This window comes from Cyprinodon tularosa, unplaced genomic scaffold (genome assembly GCF_016077235.1).
Source record: "Cyprinodon tularosa strain WSP-4 unplaced genomic scaffold, ASM1607723v1 ctg751, whole genome shotgun sequence".
Lineage (NCBI taxonomy): Eukaryota > Metazoa > Chordata > Actinopteri > Cyprinodontiformes > Cyprinodontidae > Cyprinodon > Cyprinodon tularosa.
Genome location: NW_024039509.1, coordinates 302,501 through 322,979, shown reverse-complemented (window position 1 = coordinate 322,979; position 20,479 = coordinate 302,501). Strand labels below are relative to the sequence as shown.

General features: G+C 37.3%; 1 protein-coding gene across 4 annotated transcripts in view; it reads right to left on the bottom strand.

Annotated features, from left to right (window-relative positions):
- Nucleotides 1-3,738: 3,738 nt before the first annotated feature.
- Nucleotides 3,739-20,479, bottom strand: part of LOC119773236 (cytoplasmic polyadenylation element-binding protein 4-like) — a 26,105-nt gene continuing 9,364 nt past the window's right edge. For 3 of the 4 annotated variants that reach the window (XM_038270141.1, XM_038270142.1, XM_038270143.1), the window contains exons 5-12: nt 15,723-15,773; nt 15,261-15,284; nt 14,733-14,909; nt 14,494-14,583; nt 14,277-14,395; nt 9,608-9,722; nt 6,832-7,013; nt 3,739-6,747 (exon numbers count right to left, since the gene is read on the bottom strand). In XM_038270141.1, coding sequence (XP_038126069.1) covers nt 6,520-6,747; nt 6,832-7,013; nt 9,608-9,722; nt 14,277-14,395; nt 14,494-14,583; nt 14,733-14,909; nt 15,261-15,284; nt 15,723-15,773 — 986 coding nt within the window. In that variant the 3' untranslated portion in view covers nt 3,739-6,519. The remainder of the gene's footprint in view (nt 6,748-6,831; nt 7,014-9,607; nt 9,723-14,276; nt 14,396-14,493; nt 14,584-14,732; nt 14,910-15,260; nt 15,285-15,722; nt 15,774-20,479) is intronic. The other variant, XM_038270144.1, reaches the window with a different exon arrangement.

Here is a 20,479-nt window from a genome sequence, read left to right as displayed (position 1 = left end):
GTTATATCAAGAAACACATTTAATAAAGACAACCCTTTAGTGAATGTCAGCTTTTCAAAATGGTGTAAAGCCAATGAGATGTTTTATTGTGAAGTTCAATTAATAGAGCTTATATTCACCTGAGAACAGATTCATGATTAATGTGATTAATGATGTCTGTGTGTTACAGTCTCTGTTTGCGTGCACTGAGGTGTATATGACAATAAAGTAGAGAATCTAAATCTATTTATTTATGTTTATTTATTGTATTTTAATCGACCTGTCGATCCTTTATCCCAAAAAAATAAAAGATTTCACAGTACCCCCTGTTCATAATGACTTCCAGCAGCCCTGCATTTACATGTCTATTTTGTGAGTCATTTAGCTGGATGTTGCTGCAGTGACGATGATGTACCTTTTCTTTTTCCTTTGCAGGCTGGGCGCTGGGTTCCTGTGTGAAAAGGAAGACATCTCCATCAACAGCAGCAGAGGCAGAGCTGGTACCTGATGACAGAAATGTTACAGTGAAAAATCAATACAAATTAGAAGGATTTTCTGTCCAAATTTCAAGTTATTTTATATATATATATATATTTTGACTTTTTGATGTATATTTTATAATCATTAGTAAATTTCTCCTCTGTGAGATCAATAGTCAATAAATCAATGTACAATAGTTTCTATTAATTGATTTTTGTATTCTCTACATAAGGAGATATTTTATCATTGTCTCCCTTTCATCTAATCTTTCTTTCATCTATTTTCGTTTTCTTCCTGGTTTTCCTTTCCTGTTCTAATTACATTGCAGTGTCCATATAATCTATAAGACTCCCTGCATGAATGATAAAAAAGCAATTTATATGCATAAATCAAGCAGAACACTATGGCAGGCTGTGACTCCATCCTGAAGAGAAATATCAGCTGTGCTGCTGCCATCAACACCTTTGACTATAGATGTTGGAGATTGGCCTGTTTTTCAGTGTAGTCCTGTTTCTCTGACTGTGTCTGCCTGGCTGTGCGTTTCCTGGATGGTGCCGCCTTTTACAGCTGCTTTTTCTATGTCTGCTTCTGTCTCCATGAACCCCAGTCGGCCTCAGCAGATGGCCGCTCACACTGAGCCTGGTTCTGCTGGAGGTTTTTTTTTAGGGATGCACGATATAATCGGCCCCCTATCGGTATCGGCCTTAAAACTGAATATCGGACATCGGCCACCCCACCGATATTTAACCCGGTATTTGATCAGCTTCTGAGTTTCTAAAGTCTAAAAAAAAAATAAAATACCACTTCTTCTTCTTCCTCAAAAACTTCTTTTTTACAGACTTAAAAACTTCTAAAGAGGAGGGAAAAAATATTGATACATTAAAATATCCCAATATCTTCATATGCTGATATATTGCCATTTAAAAACACCATATCAATCTCTTTTACTAATGAAATATTGCTATATGTCATTGTTATGCTACGAAATCCCCCGAAAATTCACAAAATTTTGCCATATTTTTATATGTTGATATATTGACGCAGTATCGATCTTTTTTACTAACAAAGAATCTCACAAGAATTTGCAAAATATCACCAGAGTTTGTAAAAGAACGATGAAATTTCATGAGATTTTGAAAGTAAAATAGATCGATACCGCGTTTTTAAAAATCAATTTGATATCAGCATATGAAAATATATTTGAGTATATTATTTTTCAAAGTGTCAGAAATGGATAACAAAACTGCTATTTTCAATGACTACTTATTTTTGTCCAGCTTTAACATCGGTATCGATATCGGTTATCGGCTACATGAGTTTTAAAATATCGACATATCGGATAAAATCCCAATATCGTGCATCCCTAATTTTCTTTCTGTTAAAAGGGAGTTTTTCCTCTCCACTGTCACCACAAGCATGCATAATGTGAAGGGTTGCATTGGAGTCAATGAGTTGATGCAATCAACTGGTTTTCCTTAGATGGAAAACTTTGAATCAATCTGACTGGATGATCTGGTTGAACTGTAAAGTGGCTTGAGATGATATGTGCGGTAAATTGGCACTATAGAAATAAACTGAACAGAATTTAAACTATGGCGATAGCTGTACTGCTCCACTTGAAAGTGGAAAGTAAAATCTGTTGGGCCCTTTTTTGCATATAGACAATTATTTTTATTGACACATTGCCAGACAGGACACTGTTAAAAAAAAAAAACATGAAGATGGAAACTTTAAAAAACGGAAAGAATGATAAAGAAAAGATTAATAAAGAAAATAAATGACTAACTAAAATTAAACACATTAGAAACAATATATCTGAAGCCCTAATTAACACTTGTGACTGTTAAAAGTATATAAAAACAAATGCTTGCCAGAACTTAGCAACACATAACCAAAAATGTTAATGATTTTTGAATCAAAAGCAGTGTTTTTAATAGGTTGAATTAGTTTTTATAGGTTATTTGAGCTAACGCTAACTGTAGTTACCTAGCTAATGCGCAGTTTGCTAATTAATTTTTTTTTAAAGCGATATAACAGTCAGTTTGACTACCTTGGTTGTTGGGGGACTTGTTTTTACTTCTAGAAGGTTTTAACATAATTTCTGTCGGTGTTTGATCCCAGGAAGCCTCTGCAGTCAAAGCGGGGATTTTGAGTTTTGAGAATTGAACTTTTAGAAGCGGTCTCTCTACTTTTGAGGCTCTGCTTTTATTTCGCTTCTTTCCGCGTTTTTCACCCCCGGAATGAACGGAGCCCATCAGCTGCTCCGGTCCGGGTTCGGTTCTCTGGCTGGGGCTCAGGCGAGACCCGAAGCGGGGAATAAACAGGTTCCTAACAGGCGGCGGCGGCGGCATCTTCTGGCTTCGACTAGAAACGGTTGGAGGGAGTAACCGCTGCCAACCACCAGGTGGCACTGTTGGCCCAGTAATGAGTTAGAAACGATCTGTCTTTGCCAACATTTATGTTCAGTGATCTCACAATTACTCTCTATGCTGGAAACACTATTATATAACTTCCACATGTGTCTAAGTTAGGAAGAGGATTAAGGCCACTGGAAAAAAAATAAAATAAAAAAATACTGATATTTAAGGATTATTTCAGTTTAATATGGAAAAAAAAAACAGAACTCTGAGATTAAACTCAGAATTCTGAGAAAAAAAGTCAGAGGTTTGAGATTAAAGTCAGAAGTCTGAGGGAAAAAAAATCAGAATTTTGAGATTAAAATCAGAATTTTGAGGAAAAAAATGAAGGACATTATGGACAACAGTGAGCTTCCTCTTCATCAGGCTGTTAAACACCAACAGCATCTTCAGTCAGAGGCTTCTCCAGATCAGGTGCAACACAGGCTGCTACAGAAGATCCCGCTTACAGCTATCGTCAACAAATCATAAAAAAAAAAAAATGCCTGTGAGTAACTGCAAGGCTTAATTTCCCTTTGAGATTTGAAGTATTTTTGAATTTAATCCAATTTAGGAGTACAAGACTGAAAAGAAAGCTACAAACTCAGCGCACACTATTTATTTCCAAAGCCATTTTTCAGTTTCAGTCATTTTAAGTCATGTTCATAGATCAGAGGGAAAAAAAAGATAATATTTTTAATGAGTTTGCCTTATTTCAAAAATCTAGAAAAATGTGAGTTTTCCACCAAAAAAATAAAACGGAATTTATCCCGGTGTCCAAAGAAACACTTGGATGGTCTGGTCTGCATCCCAGGAAAATATTCACCTTCTCCATCAGCCGTCCTCATTAGATCCCCCTAAACTCTTAATAAAACTACAATCATCTTCTTCCTCACAGCTGTTTTATTCATTCAACATCTCACATTACAAATACTTCAAATGTATGCATACAGTTACAAACAGTTGGCAGCAAATTAATTTATGACTTTAGGTCTTTTACTTCAATACTACAAACCAACTATAAAAACTGACGTCTGTATTGTAGCGAAAAATTAATCAGGAAGAAAATATAAAAATTGGAACTTACATATAAAGGTGAAATGACTTAGTAAAAAAATCAAAATATCAGGTAAAAAAAAAAAAAAGTTAATAAATATAACCTTCCCAGCATTCAATTAAAAACTATTGAAATTTTGCAATCAAGCCATACTAAGACATAATTTTTTTCTCCATGTGAAACTGTGAAGCATGTTTCAGCGATTCAAAAAAAACAACAACAAAAAACTAGACAATTTTAACACTTCACCCCAAAATAAAAAGATAAAAGATTAGATCAAAATGTTATACATTTCAATTGAAAATATAGCAAATGCCAAATACATCAACCTTGTATATACATCATGTTTTCAATCACAGTAGCATGGTAGTAGCAAAATAAGTAAAGAAGCACAAAACTAAGGTTTACAAAATAAATTTAGGTATAAATTATTTTTTGTTTCTTTTCACAGACATCAGCATGAACAATAGGAAATGGAAAAAAAAGTGTAAAAGACTGCATGATTATTTTTTTTTTTATGACACAATGACGTACACTGCGGAGAACTGTTTCTGGAAAGAAGAAGTATTGCACGTAATGGCTCAAAGTTAACTTGCAACATTAAATAACATTCAGGTTATGTCCCAAAGCATGCCACATCACAAAGGAGGAGGAGGGGGTAGGGGTCAAGTGATCACGTCTCCTCGCCTATGTCCTACTGAGTGTCCAATACATTACAAAAACACATCCAAAGTGTTGTCAGGGTGTATATTGCATAAACATGTCAGTAAAGGAAGGCAGACTCCATTGTGTAGAGAGAGGCTACAAGAGAGGCAATCTCAATGAGATAAGGAAAGAAAATAACTTCTTTCTTTAAAAGGAAAAAATTAAAAATAAAGGAGGAGATCTAGTGCATTACATTAGGTCCTGCATCATCACTAGCTGTGTTATCTCGTATGCATGCCGAGAAGACGTAGAACTAACAGGCAGTTTTCGGAAAGAAGAGATTGGAAACAGATGGGATCCACTCTGGTGGAGAAAGGGAAGATTTTACATTGTTCAAAGCCAAAACATTTACTTTAATCAGACTTCTACTGACTACACCAAGGAGAAAAATATTAGATTATACTCGATACTTATCAAAATCGGTTTAGAAATGTCTTGCCATACCTTAAGATCCTGTAATTGTATTATTAGGAGAGAGAACTGTATATGACGGGCTTATAAAAAGCCTTTTTTTTCTTCTGCTTGCTTCTTTTTTTTTTTCCTTTTATCTACAGAATTACACCAATGCAACAGACAATTTTCAGATTTACCAGCACTTAAATATATAAAAGCTAATTGAAAAATTATATTAATCACTTTCTTTAAATTAAATTTACCATAAATGCAGATCTCTTAGTAACAAAGGTACAAAATTATTTTTCCACAAAGTGAAAAAAATGAGGTATTGCAAAAGGAGTTCTCCCATTTGTGAAAAATGTGCCTAAAATGACAATTGAAAAAAATATTTAGAAAAAGTAGTGCATAATAAATGTATATATGTTCATGACAAAATAATCAGCTATAAAACACTGTACAAAAATCAGCAGGCCATGTATAAAATAATATCTTTATCTCTGTGACAGCAAATTCAAGCTACTACCATAATCCAACCACAACACTTGTGATAGAGAGCTCCAGTCACGGTAGAGCGTGCAGTGGTACACCATGAGGACAGCTCAGGGAGACTGGACTGTGCATCCCCATTAGTTAGTACTACATTAGCATGTTAGCTTCCAGTGCTAAGATCCCTGACGATATAAAGTGAACAAATACTACTGCCAATACCTGAGCCCGGAGGGCCGTATCTTTATCAGCTGAAAACTACAAACTGAAACTCCAGCCTTTTCCCCTGTTAAACAACAGGAGGACCACCTTAAAGTAGAAACCCCAGATCAACGACTGTTTGGACGACAGATTTAGGCCATTCTTTGGTTTGCTCTTTCCGGTTACAAGTGTTCACTTTTAAACCAAACGTTTAAGCCAACAATCTAAACATGTGCCAAACTCTGGGAGGATTTTGTTTTTGTTTTTTTACCGTGACCAGAGGTTATTCGCTAATCTACTTGGAAAAAAAAAAAAAGGTAAATAAATCGATCCATTCGAAACAGAGCTCCAACCATTTGCACTCAAGCTTTGGTAAATGGAACAGTTCTTAAATCCTGCAAGCACAAAGTAAGGAAAAATGCACCTTTTCATCAACTTAACTTCCACAGTTTGTATACTGATTCAGGCGTGATCAACCTCAGTTAAATCTTATGTTACTTTCAACAACAAATGTAAGCAGCTTTGCCAACTAAGAAACCGAAAATACACTCAGTTAGAAAAAAAACAAAACATCTAAATTTAAATCTAATGCATCCATATGCTCATGCACACTTAATGTCAAAACATAAATGGGATTTGACTCTTTTTCGATTCACTTTTTTTTTTTAAATGGCCAAATTTCAAAAAATAAAAATAAATTATTATTTTTTTTTTAACTTAAAATAAAAGTGCATTATTTTTTTTATACTACAGTCTAAACCCCTTCCCTAATTTCTCTGGCTCCCTCCCCTGATCATGCAACGCTCCCTCCCTCTAGCCTTAGTTCCATCGGAAGGAGATGTGCCGCGGCCGGTCCCCTCCCTCCTTCACCAGCGGCTTGTGGAACTCGCGTCCGGCCCTGGAGTGGATGGCCGCCCAGCAGTACTCGCAGTAGTACTGCAGGCAGGTCACGTTGGCGCAGAAGAAAGGGGCGAACTTCCCCCCGCAGCGCGTGCCCTGGCACTCATCGCACAGCTGGTCATCCAGGACATATGGCTTCACTTCCACCTGAAAGAGAAGCAGGGAGGAAAAAAACCGTTAAAATAGAGGAACGAGCAGCAACGTGAAGGAAAACGTGATGAATCAACTGACCCGTTTATCAATCTCCCCGTGCTGCAGTTGAACAAATCGGGCACTGATGGCTGCAATGTAGCTTTGCTGATTAGAGAAGGCCACTCTCCCTGCGCCTTTTGGATACTTGAGTTCAGGGTCGGTATCAATCCCGGCGTAACAAACTCCCCCATACAGACGATCCATGATCATTGCAAGCTCAACTAGAAAAAATCAGATGAGACGGGTTAAAAACATGACCTAGACCTACTGCAGGAAGCTGAGGGCCCCGTCACACCGTGCCGATTTATCCAGCATACGCCCGACGACCCAGAATCTCCTAAAACGCTGGCATACGCTGAACCTTCTATGTATCTTTTCAATTTTGTGCGTATACACAGCGCATTCATAACAAGTCCAGAACTTATGTCCAACGAAAGCCTAACTTATGCAGGGTATTACGCATTACAGAGCATCAGTTAAAGCTGCTCGGGCGCTCCTGAGGGGAGCAGCCATGATACGGCCGGCCCAAAAAAAATAAATACAAAGAAAAAAGATAGACAGATGATTTGCAGTAGCAGCAGATTTATCGTCATGTCTGCTAGGAGTTGGTTGGCCGTGGCCGTGGGCATGAACGTGGGGAGGATCCATCATACTCACCTTCACGCTCAACCTACGATGGGGATGAAGTCTGGAGGAGAAGTCACTCATAGGTTTTGGATAAGCTGGATGCCACGACTTATGAGTAACTTACTCTTACAGGGTTAGGTGTAGGGTTAGGGTTACAGCTTAAGGCCAGTTAAATTCAAGACTTTTTAAGACTTTTTAATGCCACTTGAAATAAAAATTTAAGATCTAATTTACAAGAAAAACTATTTTTCTTTGTCGTTTTCTTAGTATGTTTGATTTGGTGATAAGTGGAGGCGTTGCAGAGACAACGGTGGAACAAGGCTGAGAAATACCGGCTGTTTCTCTGCAACTCGATTTTGACGCTTTGTGTTTCGCATGTGCGACTAGGGGTGGGCGATATGACGATTTAGGACTGTGTTACGATCTGTCATTATTAAGAGACTGTTTTATCAGGATCCACAGAACTGCTGTGCTGCTGTATTTCTGCCAATGACCACATTTACATGCAACCAAAAAAAAAAAAAAACTTTACAGCTAGAATATAATCCGAGGGTTTGACGTTTGTCCATTAGTTTAAAAATCAGTTAAGGCACACCCCCCCCAAAAAAAAAAAGCTAAAGAGGCCGACTGCGACTTCAGCAGCAGCGACCGGTTCTTTCTCCCGAAGCAGCAAACATTAACAGAATCTTTTACAAAACTTACTCCCAACGATAAAGGCAGTAAATGGTGGAACAACGTGACAGAAGCGGTGACGTTTCACTTGGTGAAAGATTTATGTCCTCTACGAACCATAGAAGGAGTGGGATTTAATAAAATGTTAAACGTTTTGGATCCACGCTACGAGTTGCCCAGCCGCACATATTTTTCAAACACCGCTATTCCACGTATGTACGCTGAATGCAGAGAGAAAGTTTCACAAAATATTATATATGTGTAGTTCTTTGCCACCACAAGCGACCTCTGGTCCAGCCGCACGTCAGCGCCTATGGGAGCTATGCAATGCAACACTGCAGACAGCCTATTTTCCTGATCATATCATCGTAGATTGCACAGATTACATCTTGACTTGCACTATATTTGCAGTTCGATAATAGTTTTTGTTTCTAAAGACTAGAAATTATACAAATCTATTGTTTAATATAATATATAGTTTTTTAAACTCAAGTTAGTTTCTTTTTTCTTTTACTTTATGAGACCAATCAAGATTTTAGAGTAATAAAACTGCACTAAGATACAGTTAGAATTTCTGTTTATTTTGACTGTAGTTACTTGAAAAATGTAACTAATTTGTAATTGTTTTACTCAGGAGTTATTGCATTTTTTTTATACTCTTTGATGTGTTTACAATACAGAAATTAAAAAAATAAGTTTGTTAGCGCTGCTTTGATTCTTTAATTTTAATAAACTTGTTCATTTATTAAATTTTTCTCTTCTTTGCATATAATTGAAGTTATATTGGTCGTATCTAAAAAATCATGATAAAATCGAGATCAAAATAATATAATCAAAAAATCGTGATATTTTATTTTTGCCATATCGCCCAGCACTATGTGTGACTCCACTGCCTTAATTCCCATCGTTCTGAGCTTGTATGCCTTCTTGCACAAAATCCACTGAGCCTCATGTATGTTCCCTGGTTTTAGCCATGGAGAAAACTCTTGGCTGGAGACAATTTTGGTTAAATTTACATTTGCTCATATTTTCCAGACAAAAAGTTAATGCCGCATCTCTCAAATGTCCCGGCAGCAACAACGCTTTTATTGGTTCCACTATCGGGACGAATCAATAATGGCGAGCCGTTATTTTTATTAAAAAATAATAATAATAATTGTCAATTTTTAACGTTTTATTTAGATTACAAAAATAAATCGTAAAAAAAAAAAAATCCTATTTATGATGTTTTAAAAATTTAGACCTACGAAAGAGTGATTTAAGACATTTTAATACCAATTAAGGCCTTAGTTTTATTTTGAAGAATTCAATGCCTTTTAAGACTTTAAGGACCAACGGGAACCCTGCCCTTAACGTATGTCAACGACCAGATAACTTACCTGCAACTTGGGCCAACGTATGGCATACGTAGAGAAATTTTGTGTGCCAGCGTATTTGCCAGATTTTCCGTACGTTGTGCATACGCTGGTCTAAATCATCAAGGTGTGACAGGGGGCTTGAGGGGATGATCATTTACCTGCACGTAGGGGGCGAGGAACTCCTCCTACAAAGATGGTCTTCCTTGGGTCCAGCGGTTGAGAGCCATCCATCACAAAGTCACTGTCGTTAAGGTTCCAGGGCCGAATCTGGACCTATTCAAAACCATTAACAAATAAAACCACATTAATCAAATAAGTTGGATCTTAAATCAATTAGAAGTTATTAAAAAGGCTTAAAAAGGATCAAATCAAGTAAAAAGGGGAGGCTCTGTAATGAATGTGAATCTGAGAGACACAGAAGTGCACATTTCTATTAATTTATAGGATTATGATCATAAATTCTGCATCAATGAAAATTAGAATCTTACAGGAAACCACTTAAAAATGAGAAATGAGCAGGGAGGAAAGAAACAACGAGAAGATGGCAACGACCTGAGCGCCCAACAAAACTCAGTGGATGGAAATATTCACAATGCAAAGAATGACCTTCATTTTAAGATTGAAAATAGCTCAATGTAAAGAAAAATTGGAAAAATGGATAACATAAATTAGTCTCAGAATCTGTCTGACTTTTGTATCATGACAATCGGTTGTCATCTTAGGCTTAAGTGTTAATTTTGTTTTGGTTATGTATTTTGCTGATTTTCAGAGGGATGAGATCAGGGCATCGTTTCTTCTTTTGTCAAAAAACAACAAAGACAAAAGTGGGAGAAAAAAAAAGAGAAATGAAGGACCACTGGCACCAAGGCTACGTTCACACTGCAGCCTTAAAGGGAAATGCCGTTTTTTTTCTACATTGGGCCCTTAATTTTACGTTACGGCCCGGGTTGCCTGTCACAACTCCAGTCCGGCACGCAGATGACGTCATACACACGCCGCTTTGTTTTAAAAAAATATAAATATAAAAAATATAACCGCGGATGTCTGGGGGACAGTGATTCGCCTACATGTTATGAATGCTGGCGTACCATAAAGAATAAATTATGAACAGTTTAGTTTGTGCCTTCAAGTCGTTGCCCATAGGAAGACGTTACTTGGATATAACTTAACGGAATATCTTCAAAACGGCTCCAAATGACACAAAACTCATATGGGTGAGTAGAACATGATGGAATAACGTAAAATCAAGGGCCCAATGTAAAAAAAAGATAAGAGATATTTTCAAATGCGACTGTGTGAACGGTCCGGCCACATTTATCCGACCTGAACCTCATAATGTTCGATAAAAAGGTCACTATTCTGGGTCTCGCTACGCAGAAATGGGAAGAACAACAACAACCATGGTGGACGATAATGCTGAGAACAATCTATTATTTTCAACAAAAGATTACATTTTTAATGTGCTGGCTCCAGTTGGAAAATAAATGAAAGACTGCAAAACGCGCCCCAGCACTACCATCCATGCAGACTATCGTAAACACTCACTACTTGTGACATCATTGCGTTCTCTACTGCGCATGCAGGACACTTAAGATGTATGAATGCAGTATATCTGGAAATAAACTATCAGATTTTACCCAAAACTCGAGCATGAAGGCTTGCAGTGAGAATGTAGCCTGATGCTACATTTACGCTACAATTAGCAGAAGCAGCCAGTTTACATGCAAACTCAATAGTTGAAAGGCATCTTGACGCAGCAAAAGGTCCCGCAGTGCGTTGGTAGCAGCTGAAGCAGCGCGGTATGAGCTTCTGAACATCTGGTGCACACGATACGCTTCAGAGGCAGCAGAAATTGGAAAAATGTAACTTTTGCTGCTTGATGCGCCACATCAACCAATAAGAGGAGCTAATCTGGGAGCTGGCAGGGAGACAGACTGCACTGCTGATACAGAGCGCTATGCAGATACACTCCTATGAAACAGTTCATTAACGCCAAAATTAACTTAAAATGTAGAAAACTGTCGGTAAAATATGTTCGATTATTCTGGTGCCTGCAGTTTGGATTATTACATGAAAAAGGCCTAACAGCCGCTGTGAACAGCAGCGGAAGTCGCAAAGACGGCAGAGAAATAATATTTGCCGGCTGGATCGTAATCTTAATGAACTGACTGCACAGATACATTTTTCAGGTGGAATGGCGGGGGTCACTGTATGAAGCCTCAAACTCAACTCTATTCCTGACATTTTGAATTGAAAAAGCTTCCTGGATGGGAAGCAAAACACCTGCAAACTTGGAAACAAAGTTCGTAGGGATTGTTTTTTTTTTCCTTTGTCGGAATGACTATGACCTGGATGACTGAAGATCTTCACTAGCATATTCAAACAAGCTTGACTTTCTCCTGACCTTACGATTCCTGATCGGGAGATGGTCGTGAAAGGGTAATCGCTCTTCGTTATCCACTGCACCAGCTAGGGTTGTCAAAAGTATCGATACTCAAAAAAGTATCGATACTGAAAAGTTGTATCCGGATACAATACTCATTTTCAAAGGTATCGATACAGTGCTACCACCAGAGGCACCTTAACAGTCATTCATCTTATGCACAGATTAGAGGAAAATGCACTTTCCGAACACTGCGTGATTGAATAATTCTGTGCACTTTTCGGAAGGAACACTTAATTTTAATTTTGTGAGTTTTTTATCAAGCTTGCTTAATATTGTGCACAGCATACAACCTCAAAATATTTTTTATTGTATTTATGTATCTATTTATTGTATTTTTTTTATTAATGAAAAACATTCTGTTGAATTTTGGAGTCTTCGTTTTTATCCTTGTGGTATCGAAAATGACTTCGAGTATAGAATATTTTACTTAGAATCGTATCGAGTTGAAAAGTTTAGTATCGTGACAACCCTAGTACCAGCATGCACCATGAGGCTGAAACTCAGCCTAATCCAATAAATTCTCGCATGAGTGGAGAATCTGCCGAAAAAGGGAAAAAACTCATACAGTGTTTTCCCGGCCTAAGGGGTTTCTAGTTATTGACCATCAAGAGAACTTTGACACCTGCTGCTGTCAGCCCACTTGGATCTTCAGGTCACAAGGTCACTGAACCACAGACAAGCATCGGGAACATGCTGGTGAAGATTCTTAATCATCCAGGTCATAGTAATTCCAAAAAAGTTAATAATCCACTCTACCAGGAAGCTTTTTCACTTCAATTGAAACATTTAATTTCAATGAAAAAAGCTTTGTGGATGGGAAGTGTGGTGGATGAACCTCCCACCACCACAATGCATTAGTATTTTCTTTTCTTGCTTTATATTATATTATAATTTAAGTTTAAGTTGGTTATTTCTTTTAGACAGGTATTTTCTAATGGGTGCACACTTTAGTTAAAGTCTGTCTAAATGGTTTATTAACACTTGTTCTTTTGTTTGAGGTGCTGCTGATGCTAACCAGCTGGAGGAGGAAATCTGGAGCGTACCATTTTTGAAAGACTGACGGGGGAGACTTGTTGCAAGTTGTTTTCAATTAGTTTGTCACTTAAATACTCACTTATTGTTTCTGCTAAGTAAAAGTTAGTTTTGCTTTATTTGTTTCATAGAATGGTTAATTTTGTATTTATTGGTTCTTGTGTCGTGCCTCACTCATGTGGTAGACTTGGGTTACTCCATCCTTTTTTAAACAGCCTTCAGTTGTTTGTTTGCAGGTCAGTTTTTTTTGTTTAAGTTGGATCCTCAGTTAACCTCAGTTAAGTTGGGCCCAGATCCATGTTATTTTGTAATTAAGTTATTTTGTATTGCTTTTGAGCCTTTGTTAACCATTTTTGACACAATTAAATGAAAGCACATTTTTTCAATTTTTGAACACCTTTTGTCCTTATTAGGGATGCACGATATTGGGATTTTGGCCGATATCCGATATGCCGATATTTTAAAACTCATGTAGCCAATAACCGATATCTATACTGATGTTAAAGCTGGAAAAAAATAAGTAGTCATTGAAAATAGCAGTTTTGTTATCCATTTCTGACACTGAAAAATAATATACTCAAATATATTTTCATATGCTGATATCAAATAGATTTTTAAAAACGCGGTATCGATCTATTTTACTTTCGAAATCTCGTGAAATTTCATCGTTCTGTAACAAACTCGTGATCTTTTGCAAATTCTTGTGAGATTTTGTTAGTAAAATAGATCGATACCGCGTCAATATATCAACATATAAAAATATGGCAAAATTTTGTGAATTTTCGGGGGATTTCGTAGCATAACGATGACATATAGCAATATTTCATTAGTAAAAGAGATTGATATGGTGTTTTTAAATGGCAATATATCAGCATATAAAGATATTGATATTTTAATGTATTAATATTTTTTCCCTCGTCTTTAGAAGCTTTTAAGTCTGTAAAAAAGAAGTTTTTGAGGAAGAAGAAGAAGCAGTATTTTATATATTTTTTTAGACTTTAGAAACTCAGAAGCTGATTAAATATCGGGTTAATTATCGGTGGGTTGGCCGATGTCCGATATTCAGTTTTAAGGCCAATACTGATAGGGGGCCGATTATATCGTGCATCCCTAGTCCTTATTTAATTTTGGTCCCTCACAGGAAGCCAAACATCTTCAAACTTGGAAACAAAGTCCAGAGGATTGTTTTTTTTTACTTTTTTGGATTGAGGCGCATGCACTTTTCAGCACATGGACACAATTATAGGAGGAGATTCCTTTAAGGTTAAATGAAGCCAAATAATGTGCTTTAAGTCTTGTTTAAGTGTGTTTATCCCTCCAATTGGAGCAGAAGACAGTAAAACACTCACAGGTTTGTCTTTAATGGTGGGACTGGAGACACACAGGTAGAGTTTGCCATCCTCCTGAATGCAGGCATCAATCAGTGCCTGGACAGAGCTCTCATCTTGAAACAGCAGGAATGCATACCCTGAGAAACAAAACCAGACACCCAGATCTATTTAAAAAAGCACAACATATGCTGTTGTCTGTATTCAATTAAAGGGATGCTGTGTACATCGGACTCACCTTTTGGTGGAAAGTAAGACTTGCTCTCTGCCTTGTGGGGCCAATCTACAAAGAGATGGCCGAATCGGCGGAAACTGGCAGTGATTTCATCTGAGAAAATTAAACTCAAGGTTAGCGACGCCCATCAAACCATTTGGCACTTTGTTTGGTTTTAAATTAATTTAACCCAAAAAGCTGCAGTAATCATTGAAGTCCTTTCAAAATAATAAACAGACTTTATAATTTCAATATATTCTCACCTTCATCTATATCTGGGGGTAACCCTCCGACAAACACCTTGCGGGAATAACGCTCGACGCGTTCGCCATTCAGGTGTGGGAAACAGTGGGCAGAGCCGAGGCCGGCGAGGCCCTGGTCACTGGACTCATCCTCTCCAAAGGAGCGCTCATCCTCCATGGGGAACAGAGACGAATGGCCTGACAGAGAAACACTTGTATCAAAATACTGACCGGACATCTAAACTTAAGCAGAATTCATAACATTTTAAGAATACGAAAGGGGGAAAAACAAAAAAGCAAAGACTAAAAACAGGAGCAGACTAGATCAGTTTGAACCCATGATTTCTATTTAAATTATTCCTACGATTGATTGGGCCAAAAAATTAATGATTCAGCTTTTATTAAACTGTATGAATTCTGGGCAGGAAGTCAGTACAAGGCAAACAAAAAGCTCAGTGACATTTTTAACAGGGAATAATGCAAACTAAATGCTTTAGACAAAAGGAGGAAAACAGCATAATTGCGAGAAATAAGACTCATTAGCTTTACCTCGTCTTCTGCCATAACTTCTTGCTGCATGTAAAACACAGAAAACTCTCGAATTAAGATGAAAGTCCCCAAAAAAACAACCTTATAAAACAACAAAGAATCAATCCAGGGCTTGAAATTTAATGATCACAGAAAAAAATATTTTCAAAACAAAGTCCAATCTGATTTTCTATTTGATAAACTTATTTTGAAAAAGTTTGTTAGTTTCCACCCCTTCTTAAAGTGGCAGTCACATTTTATTTATCACTAGGCAACTTGACTTTATTTTTGTTCAAAATTGCCAACAATTTTTAGTTTTTTTCCCAAAATAAGACACGGCACATCCACAAAGACGTCGGTTAATTTTCCTGTTCAACTTTTCATATTAATTTGAGGAAGTAAAAGAAGGCTGAGATTTCTGTTTCCGAGTAGAACAATTTCAAGCCCGGGCTTGGTTTTAGTCCAGCATAAGATGTTACGTACCATTCAAAGGCAGAGGCACATCTCCACCCTGATGTGGGAATGTGTAGCGTCCTAAAGAACAAAATAAACCATTAAAACCCCCCAAAACAAATAAAACCTTTTGAATCTATAGTCAGAGGGTTTAGGGTTTAGCTCACAGGCACATACTCAAAACAACCATTATAATAACAAAAACAAATAAGCATAGGAAATGGTTTATGGGTAACATTCTGAATTTATACTTTTAAAAAAGCTCAATATAGAAAAACAATTTATTTTTACAATAGAAACATGTTAAAAAAAAATGCATATTTCATTCACTTTAATCAAATTAACTCCAAAAATGTTGTTTTTGCAAGTTTAGTTTACTTTGATTTTTTGGGATGAATAATTATCAAGACATTTAAAAAAAAAAATTAAATAAAGTTTTTAGAAAGAGTTTAATACAAACTTAAATTATATGTGAGCTTTTAGGACGTTCTTATAAAACAGCTGAATATTAACGGTGTAGTGGAGGATGTTCTTTTTCAGGGTGGATCATCCAAATACGTGGTCCTCCTAATTGTCAGTCGTTCTGCTGATATGTTTACGTAAGGCCGTCCTACGTGTTCGTCCTCATTGAGGCTGACATAGTGGAAAAATTGCATAGCTTCTTTTTGATAGTAAGCTTGTAGGAGCGATGCAACAGAAACCTTTTAATGCTGAGGGTTTGCCCTTTACATGAGTGAGGAGGTATACAACATACGCAATTGATATTGTGAAAGGGTACAGCAGCCTGTTGGTATCTAAGATATAAATGTGTAAGGGTATATGTACATAAAACTATGTATGCGTTTATTTAGATTAATGCATGCACCATATGCATATTGTCTATTTAGATTTGCATTTCAGTGTTTGTAGATATACAGGTGCTGGTCATAAAATTAGAATATCATGAAAAAGTAGATTGATTTCAGTAATTCCATTTAAAGAGTGAAACTTGTATATTATATTCATACATTACATACAAACTCATATATTTCAGATGTTTATTTTGTTTAATTTTGATGATTACAAATGACAACAAATGAAAATCTCAAATTCATCATATCAGAAAATTAGAATATTACTGAAGACCAATAAAAACAAAGGATTTATAGAAATGTTGGCCAACTGAAAAGTATGAACATGAAAAGTATGAGCATGTACAGCACTCAGTATTTAGTTGGGCCTCCTTTGGCCTGTATTACTGCAGCAATGCGGCGTGGCATGGAGTCGATCAGTCTGTGGCACTGCTCAGGTGTTATGATAGCCCAGGTTGCTCTAATAGTGGCTTTTAGCTCTTCTGAATTGTTGGGTCTGGTGTATTGCATCTTCTTCTTCACAATACCCCATAGATTTTCTATGGGGTTAAGGTCAGGAGAGTTTGCTGGCCAATTAAGAACAGGGATACCATGGTCCTTCAACCAGGTACTGGTAGCTTTGGCACTGTGTGCAGGTGCCAAGTCCTGTTGGAAAATGAAATCTGCATCTCCAAAAAGTTGGTCAGCTGCAGGAAGCATGAAGTGCTCTAAAACTTCCTGGTATGTGGCTGCGTTGACCCTGGACCTCAGAAAACACAATGGACCAACACCAGCAGATGACATGGCACCCCAAACCATCACTGACTGTGGAAACTTTACACTGGACTTCAAGCAACGTGGATGAAGTGCCTCTCTTCTTTTCCTCCAGACTCTGGGACCTTGATTTCCAAAGGAAATGCAAAATTTACTTTCATCAGAGAACATGACTTTGGACCACTCACCAGCAGTCCAGTCCTGTTTCTCTTTAGCCCAGGCAAGACGCTTCTGACGCTGTCTGTGGTTCAAGAGTGGCTTGACACAAGGAATGCGACAGCAGAAACCCATGTCTTTCATACATCTGTGTGTGGTGGTTCTTGAAGCACTCACTCCAGCTGCAGTCCACTCTTTGTGAATCTCCCCCACATTTTTGAATGGGTTTTGTTTCACAATCCTCTCCAGGGTGCGGTTATCTCTCTTGCTTGTACACTTTTTTCGACCACATCTTTTCCTTCCCTTCGCCTCTCTATTAATGTGCTTGGACACTGAGCTCTGTGAACAGCCAGCCTCTTTAGCGATGACCTTTTGTGTCTTGCCCTCCTTGTGCAAGGTGTCGATGGTCGTCTTTTGGACAACTGTCAAGTCAGCAGTCTTCCCCATGATTGTGTAGCCTATAGAACTAGACTGAAAGACCATTTAAAGGCTTTTGCAGGTGGTTTGAGTTAATTAGCTGATTAGAGTGTGGCACCAGGGGCCATCAATTTTGAACCTTTTCACAATATTCTAATTTTCTGATATGATGAATTTGAGATTTTCATTTGTTGTCATTTGTAATCATCAAAATTAAACAAAATAAACATCTGAAATATATGAGTTTGTATGTAATGTATGAATATAATATACAAGTTTCACTTTTTAAATGGAATTACTGAAATCAATCTACTTTTTCATGATATTCTAATTTTATGACCAGCACCTGTATCTTGAGATATCTAATAAGTGGGGTATTTTTTAGATCTTCCTTTATCATTTTAGTTTTATCATTTTGTTCTTTTTTTTTTTTTAGTTGGTTTTGTCCAAATTTTCTGTGTATATTGAGCTTACATAGCATAACATGCCACACGTTAGCATAGCCACAAATACTTTCAATATGTGTATAAATCCCTGATCCATACCGTCTGTTTTGTAACCGTTTAATTAAAACTCTTTAAATAAAAGTATTTTTTTTTTATTAATAAAAAAAAACAAAAAAAAGTGCACCAGGAGAAGTGGGCTCGTGCACGCTTGTTTTTTTTTCTTTTGGAGTGGAGTAGAGTGGAGAAGGCGGGTCTTTTAAAAAATATTCCACTATACCTTTCTACTAAATCTGAAACCACAAAAGCAAGTTGGAAGCAAAATCTATTTAATGCATTTAACAATATAGTTTGTGAAATGGACGATGTCCCTCCATCCTTTTCTAATGTTTAATTTTGAGTAAAGATTCCTATTAGATATCTTTTAGGCAATTTTCTGCAATGTCATCAGCAATATTGGAAAGCTCTGAACTGAGCTAAAGAAATTTAGAATGACATTTAGTCAGAAATCTTCCAAAAGTCTGTGTAGTGAATACTCATATCAGCAGTGTTTTGTTTTTTAAACACAAGTATGTGAACTACTCTCTATGCACAGTCTGAATGTTCTGAGTGCAGATTTAATACTATGAGGCTCCAAATTTATCGCCACCATGTGTCTGCTCCTTTTATGAGTTTGTGGTTTGCTTTTTATGCAGCTATAGATTCTCTCTTACTTGCATGAGGACCTGTTTCTGTGCTCTTAAGTAAACTTCTGTCACTTTGAGGACAGAACCAACCTGAGAAAGTAAGCTGGTTGTGATTGGCTACTTTTCAGGAAATCCCGCCTCTTGAGGCTGTACTCTTCTTCCAACTAGCAAACCAACTTCAGCCAAACCCCTTCTATTCAAGAGTTGGAAGTTAGTTAGATGAGTCATCATTAAATATAACGTGGTCTGGATCAGGGATGTCAAACTGGTTCCAGAAAGGGCCATGTGGCTGCAGGTTTGCTTTCCAACCAAGCCATAGCACACCAGACTCCAGTCTTCTCACCAAATGAGTCCAGTCTTAACATGATGACTTTGTAAAATGACTGGTGTGCTATTGCTTGGTTGGAAAGCAAACCTGCAGCCACATGGCCCTTTCTGGAACCACTTTGACATCCATGGTCTGGATGAATACCAGATCCTGATTGGCTGTAAGCTGTCTGTTAAAAAGGGTTACAGGGGATCTACAAAAAAGGTTCTGGTGAAATAGGCCGTTTCTGCTAGCTCCAAAGGTAGCAAGAAACGGGAAGGCAGTTTACGATGATCACCTTGGCAACGAGTGCCAACTCAAGATGAGGGATTTCCTGAAAAGCAACCGATGACAAGCAGGTTGGTTTGTGGGCTGAGTAACGCCGTTAAAGTTACAAAGGTTGACAGGAGCGAGCAGAAACGGGTCCACACAAGGGTAAAGGGAAGGCTGCGCATTCGTGGACATCAACCCCATAGTGCAGCGAAGGAACAAACCCAAGCATGTGTGACATATTTAAGACAGCAACTAACAATTATTTTGCAATTTAATAATACTTTGACTCTTTTTTTAATTAATTGATTAATCTGATAACAAAAGGTTCCTTAAAAAAGACCTTTTGCAAAATCAAATCAGGTAAAAATAAAACTTTTTCCATTTGAGGAGTTCTGGATAGAGCAAATTGACAGATTAATTTTTTTTTTTTTTTTTTTTTTTCTTAAATGCAAAATGTTTACATTTTGTTTGTACAATGTTGGTGTAATTGTTGTCAAGGTGGTTTGCTCTGTCAGCTAAAGGCATGTTTTAGAGTCTCTACACTAGGGGTGTGCAAAATAATCGTAATGATGATGCATCGTGATTCTAATTTTCGTGATCTACTGCATCGACTCTTGACGCCAAGTATCGATTATTAAATAATAAAAAAAAATGAATACAATTGCATGAATGGTTGGCGAACATCAGCCGAAAACAAGTGTAATACAACTTCCAGTCCAGTAGATGTCGCCGCGGATGTGTTGACGCACACTGCCTTGTGTCACAAGCATTTCCGTCCGCTCGTTACTGCGCTGAGTCATTCAAAAACAAAACATGGAGAAAATATTGCAATGCATCGCAATAATTCAACTATCGTGATACATCGTGATAGAATCGCATCGTGGCCTGTGAATCGTGATTC